This window comes from Erithacus rubecula (assembly GCF_903797595.1).
Source record: "Erithacus rubecula genome assembly, chromosome: 6".
Classification (NCBI taxonomy): Eukaryota; Metazoa; Chordata; class Aves; order Passeriformes; family Muscicapidae; genus Erithacus; species Erithacus rubecula.
The window spans coordinates 935445-947817 of record NC_136688.1 but is presented as its reverse complement, the minus strand read 5'-3'; the positions used below and the strand labels follow the sequence as shown (position 1 = coordinate 947817).

Sequence of the window (12373 nt, the reverse complement as noted above, 5' to 3'; positions counted from 1 at the left end):
TTAATCCAGGTGTTGAAGCATCTACTCAGAGCATTACTGGGCAACAGCAGCTGTGGGGAGGAGTGGCTGCCTCTGCTAAATGATTTAATTATGTCACAGGGTTTTGACCCAGAAACTTTTCAAATCAGTGGAGATGTATGTGATTGCTGCAGGGGTGTTTTGAGATGACAATCATGTTTTGACTGTAACTAATTGCTACTGATAACAACTGAGTGGACTCAGCCCATTGTCTTTTTCTTTCACTGATAATAATGGTAGAAATTTGTGTGATAACTTGTTGTATGTAAGAATTTGGAGTATTTTTTTGCAATAGATTCTTGATCTGGATTGTGTTTGTCTCTGACATTCTGAAGAAAGCAACTATGGATGCCTTGTAAGAGCATAATTGTTGCATCTGTATATAGGGTTTTAGCTGCTGCCTAATGCTATCAGTGCCTCACTGCAACCTGAACAACAGTATCGATGTGAAAAGGAGAGATACCAGAATCTTGGGGTCCATGAAGAGTCAAAGTTGAAGGAAATCACAGCTTTTTTAGGTCAAGCAAACATAAAAACAGCTGTGCATAAGTTAAAGTGATCTGTCTCTGTAGTGAGAGAATATAAGATTAAGACAGGTCTGCAGTGTCCCTGAGACTGCTCTCTGAACCTCTGAACATTCATTGACCTGCAGCCTGGAGACTTTCCAGCAAGAGAACTTAGCTTAGTGTTTACCAGTCCTATATAGATATTTTCTTCTCCATTCATATTTTTCAATTCATAACTAACTCAGATTTTTTTTTATGGAAAAATAATGAAACAGATACTGTAGAAGTTATATATTTTAGATATATTCATTACTAATTAACCAGATGTGTCAGGCTTTTTAATGAAGAATTGGTCCAGGCTAATATAATTGCAAGGATTAGAATTGCTTAGAATCTGGTTTGCAATCAGAAATTGAGTATTCTTTTGAATTTATGACATATGTGTCTTCCAAAAGGTGGCTGTTAAAGACAAAGCAGGTATTTGTAGAGTGAGTATTTGTAGCTCCTGTCCTTAGTTCAGTGCTTGACTGCTGAAGCAAACTTCTTCTATTAGCATGCATCCAATTTTTGTTATGAGGTTTGTAAAATTTAATTCCTTATGCAAAATCGTGTTTTCCTCTAAGCTGGAATCTTAGTGTAGTCACAGAAGAACTCCAGGAAAGGGATGTGTGCTTCTCTTGACCAACTGTCATACTTTTACTCTGTTGAAAGGGATAAGATGGAGTATACAAATCTGACCTGTTTTCTCTTTCCCCAGAGCCCCCAACGTGTTCCCCAGACCAGTTTACGTGTGCAACTGGAGAGATTGACTGCATCCCAATGGCGTGGCGGTGTGATGGGTTCCCTGAGTGTGATGACCAGAGTGATGAAGATAACTGCCCCATCTGCTCTGCTTCCCAGTTCCAGTGTGAGAAGGGACAGTGCATCGATGCACACTTGCGGTGCAATGGAGAAATTGACTGTCAAGATAAATCTGATGAAGCAGATTGTGATAGTAAGATCAGTTTTCCTGAACTCATGGCTTTAACACAAACAACCCTTGAGGGTTCTAACTGTTCTTGGAATATATAGATACAAGTCCTTTTTGTTGAGACTGAAGTTCCTGAATATAGATAAGAAATTTAGCAGTTACTTAGCAAGGATATATTGTACATAATATATCTATTATGTATACATAATATAGGTATGGAGTATGTAAGATTTTATAATATGCCGTATTACTATATTTTGTTAACATGTCAGGTGATTAACTACCCTTTGTTAGGTACTGTAAGAGATTCATGCTTATTTGATCTTAGTTTTCTCCAGCAGGACTGATTTGACAAAGGATTGGTAGTTACTGGGACCATAATTTTTTTTAGCTCCATTGCAAAAGATGTATAACAAGGAGGAAAAACCAGAGATAGGCAGGCTTGCAATTCACCCACAGCAGTGTTCTGGTGCCTACCTGATCACATATGGCACTCACTTCTTTCAGTTTTCTCAGGAGGCTCAGATGCTGCCAGTGCTTGATTTTCCTTTCTTTCTGCGCAGCGATTTGTCTGCCCAACCAGTTCCGGTGTGCGAGCGGGCAGTGCATCCTCCTGAAGCAGCAGTGTGACTCCTTCCCGGACTGCATCGACGGTTCTGACGAGCTCATGTGTGGTGAGATGGCTTTTCTTGACATTCAGGTGCTGTGTTCAGGCGTGTTCTACACCCCTGTGCAGAGCCCTGGTCTTTGCAGAGCAATGTGCTTTCAGGGAAGAATACTTCAGAAGGGCCTCTGGAACTATCCCTAGGGAAACCTGATTTGGCTCTGCTCAGAACCTTGGAACTTGCAGAGCTGCTGCTAAGTCTGAAGTGGCTTTTAAAAATGTGCAGCCCTGTCCACTGCAATAACAAGGCCAGTCTGGAGGCTAATTATGTGAAGGAGCTAACATGCAATGAGCAAGTGTCCACAAGAGACCAGTCTTTTACAGTGCAGGTGTGAAAAGAATATATGGAGAGATGTTGATTTTTCTGGGAAAAGTGTAACTTGGAATTCTCCTGGCAGTAGGTATATGCAAGTCACAGACATGCTGATGGCAGCTGTTGTTTTAGTCCTTAGAGAGTCTGTTACTTTGCAGTCCAAAGTGCACAGTAAAATTCACTTACTTTTGCTCTTCTTGCAATTTCTGTTGTTTTGCACTGTTGGGATGACTAGAGCAGGAAGCATCCAGGCAATGGGGCAGATGGAGGGAGCATTTAGAATTACACAAGTGATTTTAGCAAAGTAGTTTAACAAAGCATTTTAAAATAAAAGCAAATAGGTGTGCTGGTCTGTCTGTTCACTCTGAACAAATAGCTTGCACTGGGTTTGTGTAGAGAAATGCTGCACTTAATTGCCTATAGGACCAACCTTAGTGGATTGTGAAGTTTTTAGTATCTTAGATCTTGCCACTTTTTGAAGCACTAGTTGTCAGAAGCTGTGCCAGTGCTGGGTTGAGAGGAGGATTCACCAGAGTTGGTCCAAGGTAGTCTTGTTTCTTCCTTCCATCTTCATGGTGGATACTTCAAGGAAAAGTGAGTAAGGTGAAAGGAGCCCTGGTTGTGAAGAGAAAAAAAGGCCAAAAGAAAGGAGACAGAAACTTGGAAATTTCAGACTGAACATGCTTCTCCCACATCTTCTGTTTATCTCTTTAGCTTTCGTCCAATTCCTCCAATTTCCTGGATAATATAAGGCCACTTCTTCCTGTTTTGGTTTTTTTTTCCTTCAATTTTTTTGTGCACTTGGCAAACTTTCATGCTGCCAAGTTAATGCAGCTGTTTCCTGCACTTTGGGTCCAGTCCTGCAATTAGGTCTTAACTGATTTAAATGTGTCTTTATGTAGACACAGGATTGTCTCCTCTGGACCTCTTTGTGGAACAGAGCATTCTGTGGTTTCCCACTTGACTGAGGGAAAGAACTTGAGTAGGGAATAAAAATGATTGCTACCTTCTAGATAAGGATCTTGCATTCAAAAGAAGCTAGGTTTAACCAAAATGAGAATTGTGTGTTTAAAAATAGCTGATTTGAGAACATGTTTTGATTTTGGCTTTGCTTTTTTTCTGATATCATGGCTGAACTAATCTAGCTATTTGAAAATTAGGACTTTAGCTGACATAAAAGTTGTCATGCACTATTAAGTGTGAAAAATCCATAAAAACTTTAGGACAGAAATAAGTTATTGATGCTGAGCTGTTAAGAGCTTATTGCTAGATCTTTGTATTTCCTTTAACTTCCTTCTCAGATTTCAGTTGTTTTTCATTCCCTTCCACTGAAGTGGAAACCAGAACCACTGGAGAAAAAATTTATGAAGTGAAGGGCTGAATCTTATATGAACCCTTTTACCTCTTACAACTTCATCGGGGGTAGGGGTCTATAGTTAGAACTAAGCATGTAAAATTTGGTCAAGTTTATTTTAATTTTTTTACTTTCTGAATTTATCTGTTAGTGTATGTTAAAAAATAAAATTATAAACATGTGAATCGCATGGAAAAATTTGCTTTTCCTGGAAAACATCACGTATGTGAAAAACAGAGAGGTGTTAGCTTTATCTGGCAAGAATTTTGAATGTGTTACCCATAATCAGAGGGAGATATGAGGCACTTTCTGTTATTTTACATTAGGCTACATAGGGGGAAAAATAATGAGAAGAAAGTATTTGAGATATTTTAGATTGTGTTTTCCTTCCAATTTGTAAGTGTAGTTTCTTTGAAAGCAGGTCATATTTTAGGAAGGAAAAGTATTTTATTTTAAGATCTGTATTAGCTAGGAAGACATCCACTGCTTAGTATATATGGTAGCTTCCCTAGTGGTAAATTTTCTTAATTTTTATTGCTAGCCCAAATGGCTTTTGAGAGAGGAATCCTCTCTGATTAAGGACTTAATATTTGTAAGTATCCTCTGTCTTTTACCCATTGACTTTGGAGGGCAGGGGAAAAAAAGGAAACTTTCTGGACTATGTTGTTGTTCTATCAAGATTATTTACAAGATAAATTGCTAGACAAAAAGGAGACTACTTTGCTCATGCTGCTTTATGGAGGGGAAGAGGAGACATGAAGTCTTGCATATTGAATCAGAATGTTGGATATGCCTGAGTGTGAAGCAGATGCTTTTAAAGATACTGTGTGAATGGCTGTGTGCTGAATGAGCTCCAGGACAGCAGCATGGACACTCCTCCATGTTTACTGACCACGTTTAATTCTCTTCTCCTGTTTTTCCAGAGAAATCAAAGCCAGCCTCGGATGAGTCCCAGCCCCACAGCAGTGCCATTGGCCCTGTCATTGGGATAATCCTGTCCCTTTTTGTCATGGGAGGAATGTACTTTGTTTGCCAGCGGGTGGTGTGCCAGCGCTACGCCGGGCCCAACAGCCCTTTCCCACATGAGTATGTCAGTGGGACCCCTCACGTGCCTCTGAATTTTATTGCTCCAGGAAGTTCTCAGCATGGCACTTTTACTGGTAAGGGTGCTAAGGACCTTGCATCTGATCAGTGTAATCCATCACACTGTCTGCATTTGGAGTTTTGCACATTATTAAGGCTGCTGGATGTGGAGCTTTCCAAGAGCAGAAATTAGATGTTGGTCTTCTCAGTGGTTTTCAGATTAATCTGTTATTTGAATCAATCTGTAAAATCTATTAGCTTTTCTTGCACTTTAATGGCTATGGTCAGCTATTCCTGCTTAAATTATGTTACTATGGTTATCAAGAGGTTTTTGTGGTAGGAAATAAAATTTGCAGGCGAAATCTTCACAGGGGTGTTTTAAATTGGTCTTCACAATAAAGCTTTTTTAATTAAAGCAAGTATCAGTGGTTTTCATCTGTACTTCTGTAGGTGCTAAACTAAGCTGTTATTCTGATTCTTATCCATATTTGTTAGCTTTTTCTAATCCATATTGTTGTGACAAGTTACAATAGCTGAAAGTCTTACTGTTTATGTTAATTCTAAAGAAAAGACAGGTTTCTAATACCATGGCATTTCGGAGAAGGATATATCATAATGAATGATAATTGCAGATACTTACTCTGCTTGTAATAAATATTTCCTGCATTTGAAAAGGAAAAAAAAAATGTCCTGAAAACTTCCCAGACTTAACTCTTACATTAGCACTGAATAGTCTGTCAGGAAGGAGCTGAAAATGAATTAGATATGAGTTAAGAGTATATTGTAGTAAAACAGATGGGAGAATGTCATCTTCCATTTTCCTCTAATTCAGGTTTCCTTCCTTTTGTCTCTGCTGATTTTCAGCTGTGATAATTTTCAATAAAAATAATTGGGTTTTGCAGTTATTTGTCTATTTGCAATTGAATTTCTTGTGGTGGAAATTGAAACTTTGGAGGTCTCAAGCTTGGGTTTTTTTGGGGGGACGCATTGTATAATGGCTTTTTTTGCAAATACCAGAGTTTGTTTAATTGGAAAATTTCTTAATTAATTTGGGTGAACAGTTTGGATCAGCTGTTCTGAAGATTCCTTTCTCAGCAGTGTGATAGCAGGTTGTGAGGAGTTCAGTGCTGCAGTGAGACAATAGGTGGTCTGAGGGTGAAATATTTTCTTTACAAAAAGTGTCTTTGTAATCCTGACGTTTCACATAAAGCACTCTTCCCAAAGTGTGACAACCATTATCATTGCATTGGTTTGCAAAGCTAGGGATTTGGTTTCTCTTTGGCATTGGCAGATAACACTGTGGTTTATCTAACCTTGTTTTCCCCTTGGTTTCCATGCAGGCATCTCTTGTGGGAAGTCCATGATTAGCTCCATGAGTCTCATGGGAGGAAGCAGTGGTGCCCCGTTGTATGACAGAAATCATGTTACTGGAGCATCTTCAAGTAGCTCATCCAGCACTAAAGCCACTTTCTACCCACAGGTATGTCTTGGAAATGCACCTGTGAGTTAGGTACCTCTGCTTCTAAAGAAAGGAAAGGTGGAACTTTGTGCTACCTAAGTAGATGTTAACAACTGTTAACAACTCTTGGGTGTTACTGTTTATGATACACAGGCCCATTTTGACACTGACTGAACTTCACAAAAGGGCTTTGTTGTAGTCCATCAGGATTATACAGTGCTCTGTGATGTCCAAAATGTTTTGTTGTCAGAGTAATACTCAGCTGGTTTGTTCCTGGATACTTCTGTTCTTCCCTTGGAGATGCCACCTCCTTTGTTCTTTGTTAACTCTGATGGCCATGGCCCAATGACATTTTGCACTGCCTAATGCTGCAGGCACACATGGAATAATAAGGGAAGCAAAATGAAACAAGGTTGGAATGCAAACGTGTATGAAATAAGTGTGACTAGCTGTTTAGATAAAGTATTGTTTGTTGATTCAGAAAACCAAGTGCATGCATGGAGGAAAACACTGGTACAGGAGGGTGAGGCAGGATTTACTTTGCTTACATTTTTTCAGCTATAATTTGGCTCCATTTCTGATTTTTGAGTGTTGGAAGTGACAGAATTCTCATCCCCATATCACAGTTTCACAAATTCTGAGATGTATATTCTGAATGGAAAGAGTCCTCTCTGAATATGTAGGAGAGACATAAAAGTTTCCTATTTCCCAGCATATTTTGTCATGACAGTTTTTTTTCCATTGTGCTGAGCAATATATCCATTGGCTTTTAGGTGCACACAACATGCTGCCAGAGTTGATCTGCCAGCTGTGGAGGGGATTTTGTGTAGTATTGGATCAGGAGCCCACAGGCTGTGTGGGTATACATGCATTTGTGTTTACACATAAGCTGTTATGCTCTGTGTGGCATTTTGATTGATAGCATTTTGGCCAGTTACAAAGGTATTTTCCCTTTAGGAAGGGCAAAAATGGAAAAGAGAGGCTTGTGAGCTCCTCTGTTGGTAAAGTAAAATTGGGTACTTAATTCTTGCATTGCCTTCTCTGTGAAGCCATCTAGTAGCTGATGTCTGGAACTCAGCAGCCCTCCTAATTTAGCTTGTCTCATGTCACCAGTGTCTCTGTAGTGTGCTGAACAATTTCATGCTAGACCTGATTGATGTGTCAATACCACACTGAAAAGGATGAACAGAAAAAACACTTACTTAAATAAAGCTTGAGAGAGAAAAGAAGCCCAAGAGCTGATCTGCCTGTGTGATTCTATGGGATCTGTGTCAGTCAAAAGATCAACTCTTCCGTTTGACTTCTGGCCTAAGTTAATCTGACTGTTGCTGGGAATTCTTTTTCCACACTTTGCTATGTCATCCAGGGCCTGCAGGGGTGATCCCAGCCTTTCCTTCATGAAAGGCATGCTAGGTTCTTAGAAGGAAGCTATTGCAAGGGCCTTGTTACATGAAGGTACTGCTTAATCCAAATGTTTTGGTGAGTTCTGCCTGGTAGCTAATTAACCAGCTTTGCATTAATAATCAAGAGGACAGATCTGAGCATCTTTGTTTTCTTGGCTTTTTTGGTTTGTTTAAAACATCTTAGTGGTACTGGGAGGTGCTCCAGTGAATAGAGACTGGGAAGGAATCAGTATCAATGAAGTTGTGCCAATTTATATACCTGAGAACCTGGCTACAGACATCCTGGCTGACACTGTTTGCTATATTTAGTCTCAACATGAAGTGGTTCTGCTGCAGCTCAGATTGTCAGTAGGAGCATCCACAAGTAGCATGCAGTGCTCCTCCAAGGAAGAAGATTTATGAGAGATGCACTCGGGGCAGTTACTCATCACTCCCCACAGCTGGCAAAGTGGGGTGTTCAAGCTCACCCTTCAATGAATCTGGGTGCAGGGCTTCTCAGTATTAGTAACAGTGAGCTCAACTCAAAGGCCAGGAATGACTTTGCTGGATGCTGTACAGTGAAGACTCAAACAGAGATCTCCACTCCAGTGATTTTAGAGTGTTTTTGTGGGAGAAGAGCAGAGGCAGAGGAAGGATGGTCAATGGGGCAGGCCATGAGTGCCCAGGGCAGGCAGTGTACAAGATGTGCACATCAGTAGCAAGGCTCAGTCAACAGCAATGGTGTAATTTTCCACACTGGAAGAGATAAAATGCTTTTTGTGGGTTTAGGCAAATGTCCTGCTGATTGTGTCAGAGGCTCAACTTGCTGCTGCTTGAAGAATCCTGAATAATTTTGAAACCTGCTAAACTTTTTCCTTGTGTGAAGGGTACCAGTAACTGTGTGCATGCACTCATAGCTGAGCCATAAGAGTGTATGCTGTCTATATGCAGACATAGGCTATAAATATTTTTTAGCTCCTAGGCTTTTTGCATTGTGAACTCTGCCAAAGTATTTACAGAACAAGAGTAAAAATGAAACAGTCAGGGAAGGATGGGGTTTTATTAGTTGTAGTAAAGGACCTTGGCTCCCTGACCCTGCTATTGACTGGGGACATGCTTAGGGTCTGGGAGTGGAACATACTTTATTTCCCATTAGAATTTGATGAGGATGCTATCAGTCCTTATGTCCAAGGAAGTGCACTCAGATTCAGCCATACTGGGTCTCATTTCCAGCTTTATTCCAGCCTTCCAGCATAATAACAGATGTGACAAGGAAGAAAATTCCCTGAGAACTTTGAAAGCCTGCATAGTACCTAAGTCCAAAGTGAAGTCTTGGAAGGAACATCTGTGATCTTTAAAAATGCATTCACACATCCAAGCAACTAGGAGAGGAAACTAGAATAAGGATGAATGACAGGGTGAAGGCATAAATACTATTTTCAATTTAAATAAAATTGTATGGTTAACCTAAAATTTCACACTTCTTTTTCCTGTTGTTTCTAGATTTTGAACCCACCTCCTTCCCCAGCTACTGATCGCTCCTTGTACAATGCAGAGATGTTTTATTCCTCAAACATTCCTTCAAACACAAGATCTTACAGGTACAGTTCAGATAAAAAAGTTTGCTAAATCTTCTGTTCTGTCTTTAGCTTTGGATCTGGTTCGGACTTTGTTTAAAAATCTTTTCCTCTCTTAATAAACGACCATTCTAGTTATGTACATTATATTGGTATGTAACAGTCCCTCTTTCATACGTCAGCCTATTTGTTAGTGACTGGGCTGAATGGTCATAGTGGTCTCCTCTGGTAGCTTAGGGGCTGGAAGAATGTGCTGCTGGCTGAGGGTAGTTGTGCCATTCAAAATTGACACAGTTCAGCTACTTCTTGCTGGATTTCTCTGAGAGTCTGAAGGCTCAATGTAGTATTAATGAACAGTCATCTTGACTGAACACACAGAGCTGTTCAATCTCTTTCCTTCTCCCACGTTGAGCCTAATGCACGTGCTTTTTTTGTTTTTGTTTGTGTGCAGGCCGTACCTCATTCGAGGGATAGCTCCCCCCACCACGCCCTGCAGCACAGATGTGTGTGACAGTGACTACACCACGAGCCGATGGAAGGCCAACAAATACTACATAGATTTAAATTCAGACTCAGACCCTTATCCCCCTCCACCTACACCTCGCAGTCAGTACATGTCTGCAGAAGAAAGCTGCCCTCCATCTCCTGCCACAGAACGAAGCTATTTTCACCTCTACCCCCCTCCACCCTCTCCTTGTACAGACTCTTCATGACCTCAACAGAAGGAACTTTTTCCTGTAAATATTTTAAAATATGAACAGATTTAAAATATATATTTTATGATTTAAAAATAAATCTGGGTGGGAATTAAACAAAACTAAATGTGAATAAAAATGGGTGGGAGGGGTGGGACTGTGAAAAATTGTACAGAGGAAGAATATTTATAAAATTGATTTTTTTAACTTAATTTCCATTCTTTTGTGCCATATTTGCCTTTTTGAAGTCATGTAACTGACTCGGTCTCCAAAGGATTTGGGGAGGGAATGTTGAAACTTTCTGCATTTTTAAGTCACCTTTTTACATGCAAAATATGTATGTAGTTCTTTCTGTTAATGTGAGACAAGAAAACAAAGTGGCTTGTGGGAAGGGAGATCGTCTAAAGAAAGGTACAGGATTAATCCTAGAGAAGAAAAATCCATTTAAATACAATTATCAATGGCATTCTTTCACCACCACCAGAAGAAAGCATGCAGGATCACAACCCTTAGATGCTCCTGTTTGCAAGTGAGCTCAATGCTTCCCAGCAGAACTCAAGTGCCAAGACCTGAATTTCAAACCTCCCTCTCCATCTGCTTAGCATTGAAGTGAAAGAACACTTCTCTTGGCCAAACCTTCCAGCCTAACTAGATACACAGGCATCATGTCTTACCTCGTGTCAGTGGCACTCTGCACATGGCCAATTCTGTAACTGATTCAGGCTAAATAAGATCAGTCCTAAAAAATTTGCTTTAGTCCCAACCAGTTCAATACCAGACTGGGTGAATGATAGCAGAAGCAGTTCTACTGACATGTGGGTGAGAGCAAGGATCAGGTTTAAAGTGGTATTTAAGCTAAGAGAGATGCCCAACAAAATGCAGATTTGGCCAGACTCACCATTTTAATAGTGATGCAACCAATTTCCTTCATCCTTTCTTGTGAAGCTTTGGTGGCTGTCTGGGAAGAAGCTATAATAATCAGCTGCTTCTTAAAACAGAGTGCTAGTTTTCTTTTTCTCAGAAGTTTGTACTCACTGTGCCAGGTTTCTGAGGTGTTCACCCATGTTGGCTTGATCAGAGTATTGCTTGTCTCTTAGTATTCATTTTCCAAAGTGGAATGAGTCACTTGTATTCAAACGGGGAAAGTTGTTTGGGTTTTAACTGGTGTTTGTAGAAATGTGCTATCTGCATAGCTCAAATCAAAAATCAGTTTAATCATATCTCATAAAAATTTGCCACGTTTCAGATTTAGAAATAGGTAGAAAAAAGAACAGAGGAGGGAGAAAAGAGAAATACTTTTTTTCTACTCATGTTGATACAAAAATGATTAACTCGTATAAACTGCTGTAACCTCAGGACATCAAGATCAGCAAAGTGCTTGTTCCTATTCCTACAATAAAACCATTAGGGAATGGGGGAGGTAGAATTAATCCCTTTCAAATTCAGAAGATAAATTTTTGCTTTAATTGCTCTTTCTCTGTAGTAGAAAGGATTGGGTTTTGTATGGCACTGTATAAATTCAGCACTGGAGGTGATAATGTGAGTGCCTGATTGGGACATCTGAGGGAAGGTCTGAATATGCAAACTTGCACCTGTTTCTGCAGCTGCTCAATAGCAGATGTGTTGGGCCTTCAACAGCTTTAATATTGATGGCAACAATGAAAGTTTTTTCTTGTTTGAACTAAAATTGTACTTGGCTTTGGGTCTTTTTAGCAAGTTATTAGAGAGCACATCAGAGGAACCCTACAACTCCAGGAGAGAGGTCTTTGTTGTGGTGGTGGGAGGGCTGGGACCACAGTGTTCTGATCCACTTTGTGTTTTCAGATTTCTTAGTCCAGATCTGTTCTTCCTGTCTGCATAGTTCAAGGATAGGACTTGTGCAGTCACTGGTGTGTTACTAAAACTCCTAAAGTAGCTTTTACTACCTTCATGTCTAAATTTTTGTTTGAGAGATTAAGCACAAAGAATATGATTATTCATAGAGAAAAGTACAGAAACAGAGCTTGAGAATGAGTTCTTTCTTCATCCCCTATCAACATTAGCAATTTTGTGCTCTGCTGTGATGGGCAAGGCTTGTTGTGGTGTGTTCCTCTTGGAGTGACTTAGCCAATCTCTGACCCCATGGTTTGGTGAAAGAAAGCAATTCTCATGTGGTCATGTTTCAGTTAACTGAATTAGGAATATACATCCACATATTTTATGTGGATATTTTATGTACCACACCAGTTGTATAAAAGAGTATTTGTTCTGCATTACAGCAGTTGGTAGTCCAATTTCATATCATATGTAATTTTCTGCTTGATAAGTATTCACTGTTTCTAATGAATTCATTAGTTGTTTCATGTCACAGTT

At 39.8% G+C, this 12373-nt stretch overlaps 1 protein-coding gene across 1 annotated transcript in view; it reads left to right on the top strand.

Annotated features, from left to right (window-relative positions):
• The window catches only part of LRP5 (LDL receptor related protein 5), a 126026-nt gene extending 115795 nt beyond the window's left edge, over window positions 1-10231 (top strand). Inside the window, exons 18-23 of the mRNA XM_079308291.1 lie at window positions 1282-1518; window positions 2058-2168; window positions 4749-4985; window positions 6249-6388; window positions 9253-9350; window positions 9778-10231. Coding sequence (XP_079164417.1) covers window positions 1282-1518; window positions 2058-2168; window positions 4749-4985; window positions 6249-6388; window positions 9253-9350; window positions 9778-10039 — 1085 coding nt within the window. The 3' untranslated portion in view covers window positions 10040-10231. The remainder of the gene's footprint in view (window positions 1-1281; window positions 1519-2057; window positions 2169-4748; window positions 4986-6248; window positions 6389-9252; window positions 9351-9777) is intronic.
• The last annotated feature ends 2142 nt before the right edge of the window (window positions 10232-12373 follow it).